General features: G+C 43.6%; 2 protein-coding genes across 9 annotated transcripts in view; one reads left to right on the top strand and one right to left on the bottom strand.

The window, feature by feature from the left end:
• FKBP15 (FKBP prolyl isomerase family member 15) overlaps window positions 1-17,174 on the bottom strand; it is a 26,365-nt gene extending 9,191 nt beyond the window's left edge. Inside the window, exons 1-20 of one of the 2 annotated variants that reach the window (XM_068413735.1) lie at window positions 17,044-17,174; window positions 15,425-15,534; window positions 15,025-15,115; window positions 14,311-14,380; window positions 12,918-12,992; window positions 11,706-11,804; window positions 11,078-11,227; window positions 10,034-10,102; window positions 9,678-9,821; window positions 9,068-9,213; window positions 8,539-8,587; window positions 7,747-7,866; window positions 7,386-7,485; window positions 6,533-6,636; window positions 4,905-4,998; window positions 3,968-4,077; window positions 3,457-3,567; window positions 2,694-2,788; window positions 1,925-2,027; window positions 115-147 (exon numbers count right to left, since the gene is read on the bottom strand). In XM_068413735.1, coding sequence (XP_068269836.1) covers window positions 115-147; window positions 1,925-2,027; window positions 2,694-2,788; window positions 3,457-3,567; window positions 3,968-4,077; window positions 4,905-4,998; window positions 6,533-6,636; window positions 7,386-7,485; window positions 7,747-7,866; window positions 8,539-8,587; window positions 9,068-9,213; window positions 9,678-9,821; window positions 10,034-10,102; window positions 11,078-11,227; window positions 11,706-11,804; window positions 12,918-12,992; window positions 14,311-14,380; window positions 15,025-15,115; window positions 15,425-15,534; window positions 17,044-17,102 — 1,932 coding nt within the window. In that variant the 5' untranslated portion in view covers window positions 17,103-17,174. The remainder of the gene's footprint in view (window positions 1-114; window positions 148-1,924; window positions 2,028-2,693; window positions 2,789-3,456; window positions 3,568-3,967; window positions 4,078-4,904; window positions 4,999-6,532; window positions 6,637-7,385; window positions 7,486-7,746; window positions 7,867-8,538; window positions 8,588-9,067; window positions 9,214-9,677; window positions 9,822-10,033; window positions 10,103-11,077; window positions 11,228-11,705; window positions 11,805-12,917; window positions 12,993-14,310; window positions 14,381-15,024; window positions 15,116-15,424; window positions 15,535-17,043) is intronic. The other variant, XM_068413736.1, reaches the window with a different exon arrangement.
• SLC31A1 (solute carrier family 31 member 1) overlaps window positions 16,732-20,451 on the top strand; it is a 26,020-nt gene continuing 22,300 nt past the window's right edge. Inside the window, exon 1 of one of the 7 annotated variants that reach the window (XM_068413746.1) lies at window positions 16,732-16,791. The gene's annotated coding sequence lies outside the window, so the exon portion shown is untranslated. The other 6 variants (XM_068413737.1, XM_068413740.1, XM_068413742.1 and 3 more) reach the window with 6 other exon arrangements.

Below are 20,451 nucleotides of genomic sequence, written 5' to 3'. Positions count from 1 at the left end.
AGGCAATTCTTTTAATGCCAATCAGCTTCTAGCTTGTTCAAGAGGAAGCTGGGCTGGCACTACCTAGGGCACAATTCTCTACCACCTACACAGTCAGCAGACACACTGCCTCACCTGGTCCCAGCCCCGATCCACTGGCAGCATGTGCTAGGAAGAGAAAGCAGTGACAGGAAACAGGAAGAGTTAAGAACACAACTTGAAAGGCAGAGGCATTAATCATCATCAGAAAAGCAAAATGCTTCATTACAGGAGCCTAAGGCATGTCAGAGAAGCCTTTAAATTATTCCAAGAACTGTAAAAGCTTAGACAGAAAAAGGTAGTGAAGGCTGGTTTAAAAAGAAAGAAGCTAAATGCATCCTTACAGGCACGTTACACACCACAGATGTAGGAGCAGTCCTACACATGACTACTGCTTCACTGCACTGGAGAGCATGGGCTATTGCTTGTCATTATGGTACACGAAGCCTTCGTGTAAAGCTGTGATGTGCTCTGCCAGCATCGAAGATCTATAACCCAAAAACAGCAAGCTACTAATACCTCTTCTCAGTGATCCTGGGTACAGATGCCTGGCCTGTATCACAAAATACATGGTGAGCCCCTATTTTTAAGAATAGATAAAATAGCTTAAAATTCTCTTCCCTGATTCTGTCTGTCCATAGTGATCTCAGCAATTGCAGTCACAGAGCAAGCTAGGTTAGATAGAAGGAAGAGGAAGGAATACCAGCCTTCGTATTTACAGTCAACACTCTCACAAAACTAGGGGAAATCTTCTCCAGTGCAAGTCATGGCTTTTCTGGCCTTGGCCTGAAGCCTATTAATGTAATAGTGTTATCACCTAGGCAGTGACTGGTGAATCGAGTGGAGTCCTATTGAAGATGAGGCCCAAAAGATTCCTGGAAATCATATTATACTTCCGAAAGATGCTTCCTCCCCAAGCTACTTATCATGCAAGCTGGCTGTTGTGCTCACTGACAGAAAAGAATTTTATTTATTATTTCAATCTAGCTTATTCCTGGTTGGAATCTCTCATACTCCCTACTATTATGTGACCCAGGCTCTCAGTGGAAAAACCCAGCTCTCCTTCATTGCCTGCTCACACCAGCATACAAGTATCAGCCATATATTGCTCTATTCTTCAGCGCACTTGCTAGCATACTTTGGAAAGCTGCAGTTTCTGTCATTTTTAAGTGCACCAAGTTACGGTTCTCATGCAGAGCAAGCATTTAGCATCTCAAATTTGAATTTAAGAGATACACAACTCAGCGGGGGAGCGCAGTGCACGACTGAAATTGAGAAAGCATAGAAGACACCATGCAGTGACAGACCTCAAAGCTAGCCTTCCTGGGCTAGCACACCGTGCATATGTGCATTTAACTGGCTTGAAAATTATTTCTCAATAGCCCCTTTCACAAAAGCACAAGACATTATTGGTAGCTTTGATTAGTATTAAAAAAAAGCATAAAAGTGCAACAATGAAACTCTAGTAGGAAATAATTTTTCTTATAGCTACGTTCACTTTATGTCAGCTAAACAGAAGGAATAAAACTTTTCTGAAACTGTCAGTGCAGCTAAAGAAAGGAAGTACATTTTCAACCTGACAAAGTCCTGTGATACACACAATTCCTTAACATGTTGGCCATACACCTACAAAGTTAACAATAAATCAGACACTTTATTGTAAGATAAGAATATTCAACCTCTGACAGCATGAAAGATCTACGTTTATATCCTCTGTGCTGCTTTCGTCATGAAAGCCATGGAATAGTCAACATTTGTCTCAAAACAAAAAGCTTTCAAAACAAGTGCAGAACTGCAGTCCTCTTGTACGAGAACTGACTTAAGCCTTGACTAACAAGGCTTCTGCAACAAGCCCCTTTCCTGCCTACGGCCAGAGGTCTATGGCTCTGCTCATTGTCACCATTACCTTCTCCTGTTCTGCATGCAACACTCTCGCCTGTGTGTTTTCATTTGTTGTTTGCAGTGAATGGTTCCTCTGCTCCATTAGCAAGTTACTTTGTTCGACATATCTGTGAACAGGGGAAGACTGCATGAGCATTTATGTAAATACATGACTTGGAGCAAAAGGCTCAGACAGGAAAGGTGGTATTTCAAAGCAGTTTTCCTCATGACAAGTCCCAGACAATTCTGCATGATGTCCTGCACTAAGAGCAGCCTGATCTCGAAAGGGTGGAATGACTGTGCCTGGCACAGCAGAGATTGTATCAGTTTGGATAAGTGCTGTACCTCTTTGCAATGTCTAATGTTCCTACGACACGGTTAACCTGATAACCTGATATCCACTGGCCTTTGCCACTTCCTTAAACAAGTTATTCCCCTTCTTAAAATGAATGGAACACACACCCAACAGTGGAACTAGGGACGCCACATCCCCTACAATTTCTTCCATCTTACTAGAAAACTAGCAAAAGTAAAATAACTCTCAGAAGCAGAGCAAGGATGCTCAAAGAAGATAGCATGAGGGTTTTTTTCTCCTTTTACACATTCATGTTTAGTGTAAACCAGTTTTGGAGATATGCCCGGTGGAAGGCAGAGGAAAAACACACTTTTAATGCCTTGGAGGGGAATCAGAATACGTCTCTATCCTAAAGAACACCTCTCCTAGTTATGCCTAACCAAGTGTAAGCTAGAAAGTCTTTGCAGATGCAGAGAGGCTGTACCCTCCCACTCCTTACCTCTGATTCCGCTCAATCAACTCGCTGATCTTCTCATTCTGCTCCTCAATCCGACTGCTCTTCTCAAATATCTCTTGCTTCAGTCTCTCATTCTCCTAAAGCATAGCCCAGCATGAATATTCATCTTACTCAGACTTCCTGGCAGCAGTACCTAAACCTTTGTTTTGTACAGATGCAGCACAGTGGTGAGACTTATCACCTTCTGCAGTAACATCACAGGAAGGCACCATGCAGGAATCCTGGCATGGGACAGCAGTTACCAAACCACATTCTAGAGAATATTGCGTCTGGTTGACTTTTTCACCCACAAAACTCAAGACTGTAAGGCTGCTGCCTAGAAAAACTACAAAGCATTAGACTTAAGTAGTGAAAAACAGAAGTAGGTGGTTCTTGCAACATGGTACTCCAACCGTGAAACTCCATTCTGCAGGATGTTGTGGGTTAAGTCCATAACAGTTTAAGAAGAGGTGGAATTTCTCTCACATGAACTTCCTGCCAAGGCCTACTACATACCAATATATCAACTCTGGCTCAGAAAGTACCCAAACCACAAACTGTCGAGAAGAGCTTTTTTGGGGGGAGAGGGGTGGAAATCATTGTCTCTCTCATGCTCTTACCTAGGCAGTTGTTTTTGGCCACACAAAAATAGAACAGATGGGTGGATGGGCTCTTGGGTCAAGCCAGTACAGCTATCCTCATTAGGAATAACACAGCGGGCACCAGTGCCCTATGGAAATAGCCAAATAAGGCTGGCCATGCTCACCTGGATTATGCGTTGGATATTGCTCATGATCATGGAGGCTTCCATAGTAACAGAGGAGATACCAGGTAGTAGGGAGCTGTTACCAGCGTTCTGTTTCTTCAACTCCTCCACCTGTAAGCATAATCCATTCTTAAGCCAGATGAAATGGATGTAGGTAAGAGTCAGACATCTGCAAAGATCCATTTCACTGTTCCATCTGATGAGCTGTAGGGTATACGCTACTGTATCAACTGTGACACCTCCTGAAGGGCAGGGAGCCTCTCCAAATACAACGCATCATACGATATTTAAGACAGTAAGAGACATCACCTTCCCCCAAGCCTAGGCTTAGCTTTTTCATAGTCACTGAATTGCTACCACTTCAAGGTCTGATAATATCAGAATTTTCACTAAGTTAGTACATCACTTACAAACTTAATGCAGGTAGTTAAATAGAGCCACCTCCTCAGACTACATTTGGAGAGCAAACAGCAGTAACGTTGTTAACGAGCCTGCCTATGCCATACATTACCTTGGCAGCCAGATGATCCATTTTATCTACTACTTTGCTAACAGCCATCCGGATTTCAGTGTTATGCTGCCGGGCTTCTGCCATCAAAAAGGAAGCAACATCCCCGGGTGCTTGAACGGAAAGCAGAGAGATCTATAGTCACAAGGGGAAAACGTCTGCATGCAGACATACCAAAAGCAATGCTTAGCACTTTGAAGCCTGCCAGATAGGACAGCCACACTCTTCCCAGAAATAAAATGACATGGTATTTGGAAAACTAATAATGTAGGTATTTCCAAATAACATGAATAGGTAGGTTTATGACTACAGGAAATTCTTGAGCCACATGACAGCACTTAGGTCAACAAGAGGGAAGCCCCCAGACACACTGGAACAGTACACAAAGAGGTACAATCAAACAAGAGGAACAAAGGTCAGCTTCTGAAACTTTGAACTAAAAAAAAGGTGCTCCAAGAAAGGCTCAGCTATACTCAAGTCTTCACCAACAGGGACTACCTAAATGGTTCTTTAAATGCCTTTAGTCCTTCTTAGGTTGCACCTTTTTTTTGGGCTATGTCCTCCCACTTAGTAAAGGTCCCTGTATGTACACTTAAATTCTTTTCCTGGCTGGTGGGATAGCTGTTTACTATTACAGTTATAAGTATAACTTGAAGCACCAGCTATAAAATACCTTTAGTAATACACAGCCTTGGAAATACACCTAGAAATTCCCTCCCCTTTCACACTGCATTAAGTTCCTTAAGGTTAGAAAAAGATGGATACTTATTGGGAAATATTCGCCCCTATTTGGTACCAAAAAATAAGAATTTGTGAAACAGCATGGCATTACAGACAGGATGAATGTGTGTATGCTGCCACTGCTACCTAAATCACCATTATAAACGGTTTACTGCAGGTACTGCAGCCTTCTGAAAAGCATGTACTTTTTTAAACATACCTTGGTAAGGTGCAGGATACATCTGTCCCACAGGCTGGAGCTGAGAAGCAGACGCAGCAGTTTGGGGGTAAGCAAATGCCATTCCTGGATACGCCTTGCAGAACAAGTTCAATAGATCAGAATATGTTTTGATATTCCCCACACACACTTAAGTAGTTTTCATGTTTTTTTAAAGCCCCAGAGCAAGGATGATATTTGGAAAGAAAAAAAAAAGAATTAGGGAGCAGGAAGTTCAATTACACAACAGTCCTAGTAAAGGGAAAGCAACAAAGCCACTCTTCTTTCAAGGTTTAGATATATGTTCAAGTTACCACAGCTTAGTAAGTTACTTTCCTCACTGCAGTTTAAGCAAGAGCCTGTTACCCTACGTTTGTGAGAGGCAAAGACCAGCATGTGAACAGCTCACTGCGGCTTACCAGAGGTGCAGTAATCTGAAGTTATGCTAACCTGAACACAAGGCTATTCCTAGGAAAGGTTCAAACAGTGCAACACAACTTGACTACAACTTCACTGCTCATCAGAACACCTAAACAAACTGAAGAATGCAGTAAATGCTAGGAGTACGTCACTCGTATCAATTTACTCTCTCAGGCAAGGAAAAAAAGATTACAATACAACTCAGGCCAAGTTTCTAGAAGAATTCAGGACATCAGGGTCAAACTTTCAAAACAATACATCCAAATCACTGTCAGATTAAAACGTCACTTGAATGACTAGTTTCTATTTCATCAAACAGAAAAGCCTATCTTTATTATCTTGTTACTTGCCACAACTTCCTCATTTTCAATACAAGGAAAATGCAAAGCCAAAGCAAAGCACCAGGTTTATTTTGTTTGGTTTGCTGGGGCTTTTTTGGTGTTTTTGTTTGGTTGGAGTTTTTTTTGTTTTGTTTTTTTACATAGTGTTTACATTCATTATCAAATATTTTCTTCCTCTGCCTTGACCCTTTAAAAATAAACAGTGCTTCTATGCAGCACAGGCCACTGTTTGATTTCCAAACCCTCCAGAAAATGGGTTAAGTGAAAATAACTACAAAAACCATAGGGTAAATAAGCTTGGTTTTAGACTTCATAGAATTGTTTGTATGATAGCTTTGTACTAAGTCCTCACTACCTGATGCGGCAAATACATTGTGTGTCAAGCCCCCAAAGTTTCCTTGTTAGCAAGCAGATTGCATCACTTGACAGCAGCAGCACCACAAGATTTTTCTTTTGCTGGATGAAAATCCATGACCCACAAGCATGTTAAGTGTGCAAATCAGCTCTTGCAGAAAAACAGACCATCACCAAGAAAAATTTCAACTAAAATGCTTTTGTTTTCACCTGCTCTACAACTACTTGGAAGTTTTTATTTTATCCACTACAAAAGCAGGTATTAGGCAAAGTCTGGCTAATTCTTAGCTCAACTTTAAGAAGCCATCAGCAGGCAGGAAATGAGCCCTTTTTGATTAAACTCGAAGAGGCATGTGATAGAAACCTGAGAATGCCAAAGAAGAGTCACAAGGAGCAGCCTGGGATTCTCATCCTTAAATGCTGCTATAAAGTCTTTGCTCCCAGCAATGGAGAAGACAGTAAGACTTATGGGAAAGGAAAGAAGTGCCAATATTCTCCTTGATTTCATTTTGATACCTGAAAGCCCTGTGCTCCTCCAGGCAGAGCTGAATGGGGCTGGATTGTTGCAGGTATTAAAGCAGCAGAAGATACCGGGGGTACAGAACCAGATGCTTGAGGTACTGAAAGGGAAGAAAAAAATTCAGCATGCCATAAAGTAGCTAGAAATAATTTAACTCACTCAGTGTGAAATGGCCAAAAAAGTCACTAAATATACAAAAGTTTAACACAAGCCTGTCTGCAGCCTTGTGAAAATTAAATACAAACAAGTGAAAAAGGTCAAGAAGAGAATAATCTTTCACAGAAATTTAACTTCTAGCTACATTTAGACAACCTCTTTTCATTAAACAAAGGTGGCTCTGAAGTTTACTGACATAGATGTTACTCCTGACTCTAAAGGCCGCTCAGCTGACCAGCAGCTGACATTACTGTTCCATCACAGGAAGACAGGTCAAGCCCACTCCAGAGCTGCCAGCCCTCTGATGCCCTTCGCCATTATTTCCATCATTTTGAAACAAAAAAATTCTGTTCACTGGGAAAGGATTTGTAACAGCTCCGTTTACAAATCACATGTCCTAGAAATCTCAGTGCCACCCCAGCACAGATGATGACAGCGCAGCTCATGCATTGTGGCTGCTCTTCCTCAAGCAGTAATGTGTGCACAAGATCACAAAGAAGACATACTCCAAGGACTTCAGTCTTGTGCTTTATGAATTATTCTGCCTTTGGATCAGCAAGCGTTATTAGAAGCTATCTATCAGTTCCTATTTCAGTTCCTGAAAGGAACCCTCTATTCATACAGCTCTTGTACTTGAAGCCTGCAAAGAAGTGAACTTTCTCTATACCAATCCCAGGCTGACCAGCGTATTACCTTGTGTTGACACTGTGGGCAGTACTGCGTGAGCTGGCTGTGATGGTCTCATGGAAGATGAAGCCACTGGTTGCGCTGTGCCTCTCAGTGTATTTGGATCCTAAAAAAATTTCTGCATATTACAACGAAAGGCAAAGAATGACTGAACAGTTTGAGCCCAAGATCACTTGAGACTAGGTGTTATCCAATTAACCCAATTGAACTAGATAGGAACAGTGGAATTGTTAAACCCTTTTGCCACAGAAAGAGAGCATGCTTTCCCTGTACAAAGGGAGAGCTGTTGCTACGGACTCCACTTTAAGGAATTCACACTGTAGAAAAAGCATCAAAAAAAGTCACACTTATGTGATCGGTGATGTACCTCTATTTCCGAGTCACTGGAGTCAAGCTGGCTACCTGCTGTCCCGGCAAGGAAAGGCAGCATGGGCTGTCCCATTTTAGCCATCCGAGAAATTAGCTTTGCCTTTGCTACATCTGGATTCTGAAAGAAATGTTTGCAGTTACTCTTCCTTTGTCTCTCAGCCCAGGGTTTGCAGACATTACAGAGACATCTACTGGGATTAGACTCTTCTACATCACTGACTTAATAATTCTGGTTCTTTAAATTTTTCAATGACTGTGAAAAACTAATTTTCAACCACACAAGATAACACTGTGGATTTGTTAGTCTGGCTTCCTCTATACACTCTCCTCCTGGGATGACACTGCTGTCATTACATAGAGCATCTATCCCTGCACAAAACACAGCAACAAGAAAATGTGTGAATTAAGGAAGCCACTTAGCAGGTTTTTCTAACCTGAGGTGCACACCTATAGCCTTCTCATGTAGCTATACAAACTTACACTGAATGTCCCAATTACTCTGTTATCCATTTTACATTTGCTCATTTATCTGAGAAGACAACTAGCCTTGTGAGTATCCACATAGTCAAGGTAACTTTGCATTTAAGAGTAGGAACTGGGACTGAGGTTCCTCATGTTCTACTAATCCCTTCAAATCCAAGGCCCTAATCTGCTGAACATGAACATTTGAGAGTGTTTTGCTTGCATGATGTTCACTTTATATTCAACAACACTGAATGCAGAGGTGAAACCAACCAAGCTTCCCTACTTAAGGCTTCAAATTAGTTAGGAAAAAAACACCACCACTTACTGCTAGCTGTTCACTGATGGAGTTTGACTTGGCCCGAACAGCTGGCTCCCTGAAAAGCCAAACATGTATGTTGATATTGGAGATTAACAAAGATTAAATTGACCTCCCCAAAAAGTATGACTGATCCATTTAGTTAATTTAAGCAACAAATGACAACGTAAAATTTGCAATTAAACAAATCAACCACTACCCAAGACCAACTTATGACTACACTGCCACCCAAGATGAGCAAGCTGCTGTAGCAGTACCCACACAGTTTAATCACACTAGACCTCCATAATGCTGTAGAGGAATGACTTATTTCATCTGTGCCCATTTCAAAGTCTTTAAACCTGAAAGTCAGCATTCAAGCAGAAAATTTCCCACAAGCCTTGTTAGCAAGCATTCCTCTGCCACACTGATGGCACTAAGTTGGCAGACAGAGGACCCACATTTGCCACATGATGTGTTTATGCAGCATTGTGCCAGATGTTTATGAGCATTGCCATTCTTTATTACAGAAAGTTGTTTTAACCGTGCTGCTCCTTACCCAGGCTTTGGAGGTATCATAGATGGAGGCAATAAACCAGTGTCTGCAGAGAAGCCATCTGAATTAGGTACCGGAGAAGGTGCAGGAGAATCCCTTGAACTAACACTCTGTCCATCCGAACCAGAGCATTCCTTTACCAACTTCACCTTAAAAAGCATGTAACAAAAAAGATGTTTTTCTGGGTTCCCAAAAAAGTTTTCAGCAACTTTTTTACTTTTGATGCCTACTCCTTTGTCAAGCTCATGCACTTCAAGTAAAAGCATACAACTGATTCAGAACTGGAGAAGCTGAGCCTTTAGATTCTGTCATGCCTCACTATGAGTATTTTGTTTTCTCAAGTGACTCACAAACAAGACAATGAAAAGATCCCAAGACAGTTAGAACAGACATGTCTTAGTAAGCAGCCTAGAGGGATTTTTGGGGTTTAGGGGTTTGTGGTGTTTTTTTTGTTTTTAAATTAAAGATATGTATCTTCCTGAGGTATTTGGTTTATAACAGTTTCTGAGCTGTAGTTCTCATGCCAAGAGCAGGTTTTCACCTTGCAGACAGACGCTGCCACCCAACAGCCAGAAAGCAGATGTAAAATGAACGCTTGGCAGGAGACACTCACCCGCTTAACTTCTACCTCAAAAACTAAAGTAGAGTCTGGAGGGACACGGCCAGCCACTCCCTGAGACCCATAGGCCCATGCCGGAGGAATAATGAGATATCTTCGTCCTCCTTTCTTCATCCCCATCATTCCTTCTTCCCAGCCCTTTGGTTTTCAGAGACACCACAAAAGAGAAAGTGAACAGTTTGATCAGTGACATTACAGTTTCTCTTCGTTTGAGTGAGTCACTGTTACAGAGCGCTTTCTATGAAATGAAACACGTAACAGAAATAGCGTATGTGGATCCTGAACAAGATCTGCAGTAATTCAAAGCTCTGAGACTTCAATTATTATAATGAAAGTGCCAGAAGTTGTACCTTGATGACCTTTCCAGATCCCAGCTTTAGCCGCAACAGCTTGTCTTTGTTAACATTTGAGTCAAACACCTGCAGAGTTGAACAGAAACAAAAAATACATGGATTTCCCAACTGTTTCAAGATTCTGAACACTACTTTACACATTTCATAAACTCTTACAACCTCTTATGTTCTATTTCCCATTCTGCTACTTCCAAAATTAATTCTCGACAGACATGAGAGCATGGCTAGAGCTTCTAGTCCATTGCACAGTACAATTTCTTAAAGCGAATGATAGCTAGAGACTCAGACTTTAAAACTACTTTGAGCTTGATGGACAGGACTGGGCCACATAAAACACTACACAATGGGCTTATATCAAGCAGCAAGCAACTGTCTAGAAGTTTTATACATTAAACTAAGACATATGCAGCTGAACAACTCTTTCAGGAGATTAGAAGTAAGCTCTGCTATGTACCATTGATACATAGAGAGAAGCATGCCAGGCAGCCCAAGAAAAACAAAAAATCCCCTGAAGGTGAAAAACAAAGTCTTTTTTCATAGCAAAAGGATTCAACTGCAGATGGATGCAAATGCAAAACTTTCTGCCATGAATTTCGCTAATAGTAAGAACAGTAGAAGTGTTTTAAAGGTAATGCTTTGGAACATAAAAGCATTTTTTTCGCTTATTAGCAAAGAGGATGTAAAAGCAATCTCATTCTTTTAACATTTGGAGATGCACTTTGTGTCAGACACGGCACTTCTTATCACTTCCTCAAGCTGTTTCCAAAGGAGCATAAGTAGCTTCATTGCCCCTTCTCACCATTTTCATTAATGTTAATGTGTGAGAGTCCCTATGAAAGTTGAAAACATCTCAATCACCTCCTGAACAGCAGTGGAATCCCTTATTATTCTACAGGTAACACATATGACCTCACTTTTGGTGCCATAAGCGACTGAAATAATACCTTTAACGTCACCACCAACACTATGCTAGATGTGGCAGGTCCCTTCCAGGGACTATCACACTCACTCAGTATTAGGACGTAGCAGAAATATCCTTACCTGTCCAAGCCCGTTGTTCTGGAACAGCCAACCCGTATAGGCAATCTCCAGAGAGTCTCCTCCTTCGACTCCCTGCCCTTCTCCAAGAAGGAGATCCTGGTAGAGGACCGAATCGAGCACTGGGGAGCTGTTGCATTTGGCAATGCATACCTGCAGAAGGAAAGCCTGTCAATGTCTCTGGCCATTAAAACAGAGTGGCAAGTTCCACTATGATTCATTACAGATCTGAGCCATTTCTTACTGTACTGATCAAGCCCAGGTTACAGATGCACTTAAGAGGTGTTCCATGTTTCCTTGTGCTCAACTTTGGTGAGCTATATAAGAAGTAAATATCTTCTGCTCTACAGAACTGTTGGTCTTGCACTACTTGAGAATCTTGATTAAAAATCCCATCAGAAGTAACAAGCTCCCTGCCTCAAAGGCCTGTACCTAATGAACAAAACTCAGCCAGGCTCGTCGCAGATCTGCCTCAATCACAGTCATGCAGATACTCAAAGCTGAACTTCAATGAAAAAGTACGACTGACTGACAACCTTTCAGCAATAAGGTGCCCTCAGAGATAACATCTTCATTTGCCTGTTGTTTTAAACAAGCAGGCCAGTCACACATTGCACAGAGTAAGAGTTACCTGTTTACTGAAATCTATCGCTGCCTTTTCCGACTCAAACATGATGGACCAGTTTTGTCTCTGATCATCATAGAATGTACTGTAATTGTTGGGCTGAACCTGCAGGAAAGGAAATCAGTCCTATATTATACATTAAAAGATGCATTCTAAAATTAAAAAAAAAATTCCACATCCAAAATAAGCTTAAAATAAGAGCTAGTGAAATTAAGGAGAGGAAGAATCCTGCTGTATTACTCCCTAAATTCAGAATGCACAAATTAGCTTTTGTTTATGTGCTCATTATCATGGAAGAATTAATATTTGCTCAAGTATTTGAGTTATAATAAGTTCTCCATAGATGCTGCAGCTTTCACAAAATGGTGAAAGCTTTTACAGGCTTCTTTGAAGCTAAGTTCTATAATATATACTGAGATTTTTAAGTGTAAATATTAGTTATATGTAGACTTCCAGAATCGATTCGAAGAGTCACGCCTTCCTCACTTCTAAAAATCCATGTCACCACTAGCCAAGTACATAACCCATTAATATTTAAAAATGCACTTACAAAATAAAGCAGCAGCTAGCATCCTGGTCAGAAATTTGGACTGAAATTCTACTATTTCAGAGTAGAATTCTATCTATCAAATCAAGATATTTTATGTCACCTGATGACAAGCCAAGAGCAGCAAATAAACACACCAATTTTCTGTAAAACTGGCAGAAAACAGAACTTCCCAAGAGATCCCATTTTAGGACTTACAATGCTGCAAATTGTTCTTAGCAGGAAAATGCTGAGTGTCAAATTTCTGAGAGAAAACATTTCCTTGCTATCATTTCCTTCTGCTTGCTCAGTTTTATTCTCTGTGTCATTTAACTACAAATTATTAGCAAGAGGAATTTTGTTCTGTTTCTTTCCATTGTAGAAGTGCAAAACTCAAAACATCTCCTGGGTGACCTAGAGGTAATAATATACCTCCTACAGTGTATGAGCTTGCATTATGAAATCTGCTGATGAAGAGCTCTGCAAAAGGCAGATGTAACAGTCTCTTGTGCAATACACATCAGTAGGAGGAGCAGAACAGTGCTTCCAGTCACTGTGACACCTCTTGCTGCATCAGCCAGATGTGTAATCTCAAAGGCTATAATCTAAGACTTAAGAAAGCATTTCAGAGTCAACTCCTATTTGCTCTGAACAGTAGAGATCATGGGAAAGTTTCTCATCCAGAGTCTTACCGTGAGGATGAAGCCTGGATGGATCCTTGCAGATGCGATCTGTTGCTGCTGACTGATGTAAAGGAGGATCCTGTACTGGATTCCACAAGGAATTGGGCAGGGGAAAAGAAAAAACAGCAGAAACTCAAAACATCTTCCATTCTATCGTGCTCTGTCAAATTCTGAGCCTAAGGCTACAGTATTTATTTGCCAAATACACCCTGCAGCAGCATTTTTCACAGCAAAAATACTTAACACAATTTTGTAACACCTTTTAAAAACCCTTGAAAATATGCAAGCTTTACTTAGCTACAGGAATTAAGCAATTCAAACTAATTATTTTGCAATAAGCAAGATGCTTTAACTAATCCCACATTTTTCACAGTTACTGTGTAAAAATATGGTGCACTAGCCCTTCAATACATAGAACTCATAAAACATGGCATACAGGCATAAAACAATGTCAAAGATTGAGTAATAATAAGTTGGAGGAAGCTTTCCCAGTACTAAACAATGCAGACAGACCATTATATTGGCATATGTGGCTCTACTAGACATGATTTAGTAAGGAAAAGTGCTTTCCTTTACGCACCTCTAGCAATGGCTTCTTCACTCAACACAGCTAGGTGGTGAACTGGGAGTAATTTGCTAACTGGTCCCAGCTGTGCAGGTTGCCATATTACAAAGGCAGCCTGAGAAAGGCTGCATTAGCTCCCTTCTGCCAGCCCTGTCCCTCCCAGCTCCCCCACGAACGCCACACCTGAACACTTCTCACATCAGTGACTCGGGAATTAGTTTACTAAACCACTGGGGTTTTTTTGTTCTTGCCAAAGCAGAAGCAACTTAGTGAGACAACATGAACTAGGAATTGGGAGATATGAAACACGATCAATACCAACATCAAGGACAGATCAGAGTGTTCAAACTATCTTTTAAACACATCAATTTACTGGGCACTCCAGTGCTATGTTCTTAGATGAGTACTTGGAAAGGAAGGACTGGGGAGGAGAGACATTTTTGACATCAAAATAACAAAACTTAAGCAAAGCATCTCTGTACTATTGGACAAAGTTTTGCTTTATATTGATTTCCACATGCACAGATTTATGATCCAGTTGTCAAAGGAGTTCTGAATAAGTATCAAAATCACGTCCAGAAACATTAGCAAAGGTGCAGTGCCTGAAACACTGCAAAGTATTTCAGGCACAAGTTGTAAGATATCTTACAAAATCATGGATTGCAGAAAAGAATGTCACCAAGGTAAATGGATGGGCCATAAGTAAATCCAGGAGGGCAGGAAGGCCTAAGTGGAACTAAGGCCTCCAACATCAAAGGCATTCTCGTGAGCTCAGAGAAACACTGCCTCATACCAGCACACTCTCAGCATCAAAACGTTAAGTGAAGGGTTTCTCACCTCTTTAGTAGCATGGTTCCCCACTACAGCTGCTCCATACTTGCCTTGCTTCAAGTACTGCCCATTTGTACTGGAAGACAAGCGAGATGTTCAGCTGCAGAACCGTCCCTGCCTCAGATTTCTCTCTACTGTTGCTGAGTTTTTCTTCTTTAGAGTTCAGGTCCCTTTCCTCATGCCTAGAATGTCAGGCAGCCTTTCTTAGCTTAAAGAAACTACAACCTTCTTGCTTGGTCACAGTTACAGGAGCATATATTATGGAGTTTGAGTTGAAAGCTACTCTTTCCACAGATGCAGTGCAAATGAGCTTTTACATGATGGCAGTGACAAATGGACAGAGAATTTTACTGCTGTCACTCTATGCTCATGCCTCAGTTCTCCATGAGGGAACATATGAGACATAAGCATCTGACAGAGCTGCCCGGAAAAGGTGCAAATATCAGGCCAGCACCCCAGGATGCAGTTCCCCGTAACAGCCAAATACAGAACTTGCCATTTATGTGACAACTGCGTAACCCCAAACTGCAGCGCAATAACCGAAACTTCTTTTGAGCAGAAACTTGCATCAACTTGTAGCATTTCTGCCATGCAGACCCATGTCTATAAGCAATGGTCTCCCCCCACTCATCCAAAAATATGTTCCCTCTATGACTAGGTCTTAAGCTCCCAGAGACACAGGCTCTAACAGGTCATGCAGGAAACCGCTGCTGCACTTACTATCGATAGGCATGAACCGCAGTGGCCACGAACACCAATGGCACTCCTGCAGCTGCTAGGGCCACAGGAGCCTTCTGGGCTGCCTGACCTGCTGAGGAATAAGAAGCAGAAATACCTGTCAGCGACACAGAACCGCCACATTCACTGGCCAGCGACAATGACGCAACACATTCCTTCCCCCAAGGAAAAATAACTCCAGAAGAGGATTAAAAAACAAAGAGTGATATTCCAAAGTCACTAAAGGCCTCTAGAGTGCAGAGAGGGTACTAAAGGAAGAGAATATAACTAAAGAAAAGCTAAGTGAACTCATTGCACTGCTGTACTTCACAAAGGCCCTCATTCTCCCAGCAAAACACATGCTGCAAGTTTTTTCCCCCTACGCTCAAGCCCAGTTACTTACCAGCTGCTGTCTGACCCTTCTTAGGCTGCTTTGGAGCAGTGTACTGGAAGAATTCATTGCTGTGGCTTGAGACTGTTTGATCCAGACCAAAGAGAGAGGCCAACCTGGCACTAGAAAGAGAAATAAACTGTTTTACCTTATTTAATACAGGCTTTATAGATAATGAATACCATTAATTATAAGTTATATCAAATATAAAGTGTTGACCATCACTTTAGAAACAAACAAAGGGATGCATGTTAAGCAACTCTATACTAATTAGCCATTTAATTTTAAATAAGCAGAACTTTTAGATGAAGAGGCTGGGGTACGTGGTACAACTGCGTTTCATTTCCTCAAAAGCCACTGTAAGGAACAAACAAGGATTGAAACTACACCAAAAAAAAGAAGCTACTTTAAAGCAGCGACTGGGACTACCCTTATATGAAATAGTTGATATAATACTGATAAAACTATGTGACAACAGAGAAGCCACCATTCAGCACTAGAATTTTTCTTCTTGAGATGTCCAGGAAATGCCTTCTCCCATTTAAGTTTTAAAATGGCAGATGCTCTCCTGTCAAAGGGCTGACAGTTTAATGCTGCGGGCAAGGAGGTTATTCCTGCAAGGTTTGTTGTTTGCAGTTTTACTGCTTTAAGCCCGTTTAAGCTCACCTACTCCTGATGTCACGGGACAAGTGAATAATTCAAACTACGAAGCGGAATCCACAAAGGACACCACCACTGTCAGGGGACTTGCAGCATTTCACATGAAATGCTTTAAAAAATGAACATTTGCTAAAAAGAGAGAGGATTACTTTACACGACTTGTTAAACCGAAGCTCCTTGCAGAGGGTGGGCAGCGAGCACAGCTGAAATGACAACTGCCAAAGAACGTTCGAGGGGCAACAAGTCACACAATGTAGAAAAAGGGCACGTGCTACACATTAAAATGATATCAATAAAAGTAGAAAACTGCTGAATATGCCTGAAGTAGCCACCCCTGTCTAACAAAACCCCAATTTGGCATTTTTGGGACCTCTCGTTTATACCTTATTTAAGTGAAAATCTCTGATTTCTCTCTCTGTCCCCCCGTTACAAGCAGCAAGGCCCGAGCAGCTGCTCCTTCTCCTTTCTGGAAGGGCTCAGGAAGAAAACCCTGCCCGGGTGTGCAGGCAGGCGGGGTCAGAGCCGGACCCCCCCGTCCCCGGGCTGCCGCACGCCTGCCCGCCCCGCCGGCCACACCGAGGGGCCCACACCCAGCCCCTTCCCGGCGGCACCGGGCGCCCCCTCGGCCCCCACCGAAGCGGGGCAGGACAGGGGAGCGCAGACCCGGCGCTAAACCCAGCCACGGAGGGCAGCTCCCACCTCGGGTCGGACCCCGCCGGGTGGGTTTCGCCGACCGGAGAAGACCCCGCGGAGCCGGGAGCCGGCGGCGGGGAGGGTTCCGCAGGCCGTGGGCCCGCCCGCCGCTCACCGGAGCGAGGCCCAGCCCCGGGCTGCGCAGGGGGGCGGCAGGCCCGACCCTCACCGCAAAGGGGCTTCAAGGGGCCGCAGCCCCCCGGCCTGCCCGGGCCGCCGCCCCCTCACGGCGGCAGGGGAGGGAAGGGTGGCCCGGCTGCGCCCCGCCGGCCGCTCACCCGCTGGCGGGGGACAGGAAATCCGCGTCGTCCTCCTCCGCCGCCGCCGCCCCGAACATGGTTACGGACCCGCCGCCGTCCCGCGATGTCGTAAACACGTTGCCCGGCAGCGAAGCGCTTTCCGGCCGCGGCGGGACGGGACCGGCACGGGGAGGGGAGGGGGGAGGAAGCAGGAAGGGAAGCGCGCGGGGGGGGGCGGGGCTTACCGGAGGGGCGGGTCTTACCGGAGGGGGCGGGGCTTACCGCGCGAGGCTGGCGGGACGGAGCAGCGGTTTCGTGGCGGTCGCGCGGTGAGTGACGTGCCCGGGCCAGGGTGGCCTCGTGCCCCGCCGTGCCCCCCCCCCCCCGCCCCGGCCCTTTGCCGTCGCCGCCGCGCTCCCCCCGCCCCGGGTGCCCTTGGCGGGACGCGGGGCCTCGGGCCGGGCTGGGCGTGAGGCGGCGGCGGAGCGGCCTGTCAGCAGCGGGGGCGGCTGAGGGGGCAGGCGGACTAGGGGAGCTGCGGGCCGCGGCGGGGCCTTCCCGGGGCCTGGGGGGCGGCCTGCCGAGCTGCCGACCTCGCTGAGGTGCGGAGGGAGCCCGGTGGATGCCCGGGGCACAGGGAGAGGTTGTCGGTGGAGCCGCCGGTCTGGTTCTGCGAGCGGGAGCGTGTTTGTTCACAAGGTGGCAGCGGGGCGCCCCGGCCCGCCGTGTGCTGTCCTTGATGCAGCGCATCGCTCCCCTGGGAGCGCGCTCGGGTCCTGCCTCAGATGCGGGGGGAAGCCCGCGGGGGCTCCGTGACCGGCCTCTCTCCGGGGGGTGGTTTGGCTTTGCCAGAGGGTGGTTTCGTTGCTCTGCTTGGGAGCGACCCTGCAGACCTGTGGTCCGCTCTGCTACGGGAAGGTTCGGGACACGCGGGCGCTGTTATGCTCCAGATTTGGTTCTCATAAGTTACCTGTGGGTGACAACTGCTGTGTAATACGCTTTTTTCTTAGCATTCAGGATGGCTTCTTGGTTTTAAAAAGATCTGAGCTGGCCCTTGTTAAGCAATTTTGTTGCTTAAGTTGTGGCTGCCCCCTCCCTGGCAGTGTTCAAGGCCAGGCTGGATGGGGCTTGGAGCAACCTGCTCTGGTGGAAGGTGTCCCTGCCCGTGGCAGGGGGTTGGAACTGGATGGTCTGTAAGGTCCCTTCCAACCCAAACCAGTCTGTGATTCTATGGTTCTTCTTTTCCACGTTTGCCTTGTAACTTGAGAAATATGCCTCTTTTGTTGTTTGGTTTTTTTTTCCCCCTCTTGAAAAGCTGGTATCTCCAGGTGCTTTGTGAAACCCTCTGCCTTGTCTTGAAATTAAGCACTTCAGAACCGGGTGATGTCGAAATGCAGCAAAACTGAATGCAGGGGAGAGCAAAATGGCAGTATGGGTTAAATAATCTCCTGGCTTTGGATATTTTCTGGCACTGATTGGAAATTTGTAATAATAGTTACTTTTAAGATGTTCAAGTCTGAGCACAAAGTTGCCAGGTCTGTTGTAGCGCGGCGTTTACAGTAATTTGGGGGTTTTATTGCAATGAGAATACAGCATGATTGGGGTATAAAGGGTATATATATTGGGGTATATATATTTCCACTTCTAAAGGGAAAAGACTAGGGGAAGTATTAAGTAGCTTTTTCATTGCAGAATGTGTGACTATTTTAGAATGAAACCTGCAAAGGGTCAAAAGCCTTATTTCTGTTTAAAAAAAACAACAAAAACACACACATGTGATAGTTATAGAATAATTTGATGTAAATTCCTAATGGGAGCAGACTGTCCCTATCTTGATATGGCAGGTGGACATGAACCTCAAATAGGAGATGTAGTTCCTGTGTTTGTTAGATGAAGAGATAGTTTGTTGCTTTGCCTCCTTCTGTATTTATATGTAATTAGCACTCAAGTTATATTTTTTGAACAGTGAAGACCTATGTGGCTAAGTCCTAGTGTTGCACTTGAATTTAGTTTTTTTTTAGGTACAGGTAATATTATGTCTGTACCCAACTTTTTCCTTTTTTTTTTTTTTTTTTTAAAGTAAAAAGTTTAACTTGTTGGAAGCAGAAACATAACAGTGCTGGTACAATCAAGGATTCCTGTCCTGTGACCAACCTCTTAGCTGAGAACCTGATGTGCTTTGCTTTCCCACACTGGGATTCAGCACTGGCGAGTCTTAGTGAAGTGGGTCGGTAGCTGGTAGGAGTATGTACTGTGGCACTATGGCAAGCGTCACGTCTAAGTCCTGTCTTAGCCACTTTTTTTTTTTATTTAAGCTTTGTTCATAGCCCTCTTCTGCATTTGAATTTACAGTGGGGGCATGTGGCTCCACGTGAGTACCCAGTCATAGACCAATGTTTCCTGTTTGTGCTGAAATTCCAAGCTTCAGAATGCTTAATAGTACAGCGTTTTGTGCAAACGTGGATTAAACTGTCTTCACAAGTATTTATTAAATTTACTTGTAATCCATTTGATCTTAACTTGCCTCTGCTTGAGACTGAGGTAAATAAAGCTTTTGCAGTATTTTTCATGAGTAACAATATGTGATCTTCTAGGGTAAGTTAGCATTCAGTTTAATGGTTCCAATTCATCTAATTGATGATGTAATATTTCCTGAGGGTTTCACCAAGCTTTGGATTATGCATTACTTTTTTCCCATCCTTCATTAAAAAAGGGAGCGCTGGAAATAACATGTAAATATTGCTTTAAGTGCATGTTGGCTTCATAACAACGTGGAAGTGTCGGTGAAGCTGACTGTGACTGCCCTGGGGCACAATGCAAAATTAAAGTGATACTTTTTGCTATGAACACAAACATTTTTGCAGTAAGCAGGTTTTTTCTTCTTCCACTCCCTGCCCCCTCCCCCCCCCAAAAAAAAAAGGATTGGAAAGGATAAAACTAGCAAGAGTTGCAGCCTCCCACACAACTTCCTATTGAGAATTAAATGGTTGCTTTCTACTGAGATTTTGCTGCTTGTTGGAAGTTACAGAGAATTATTTTAATTTTGTATGAGATTTCTAATCTAGAGCAGCTTTTTAACTAGGCTGCGAATTAGAATAAGTTCTACCAGTAGAGAGGAGGAATTAAATAAGCTTTCTAAGTCACTTTTGCATGTTTGCTTTTTTGTTTTGAAGGTATAGTCCCTGCCACTTACTCTGACTTGCAGCGGTACAAGGACAAGAAGGTGTTTTTTTTCCTTTTTAGAAAAAAGGGTTGGGAGGATTCTTCTCTCACTTACCCCTTTCCAGTCTAACTTCAATTTTTGGATTAATGAAGCACTCTAACCCTGAACAAAAGCTTAATGCTTGAGAAGGGAAGGTGTTGAGGATACTAACCTTTAACAGTCTCCTAGTACAAATAGATGAGAAGATCCAACATATTCACATAGTGAGTTTTGAGTCAGGGCCC

The sequence above is a fragment of the Nyctibius grandis genome, chromosome 16, assembly GCF_013368605.1.
Source record: "Nyctibius grandis isolate bNycGra1 chromosome 16, bNycGra1.pri, whole genome shotgun sequence".
Classification (NCBI taxonomy): Eukaryota; Metazoa; Chordata; class Aves; order Nyctibiiformes; family Nyctibiidae; genus Nyctibius; species Nyctibius grandis.
The sequence above is the reverse complement of the archived record's forward strand: the minus strand, read 5'-3'. Positions and strand labels throughout refer to the sequence as shown.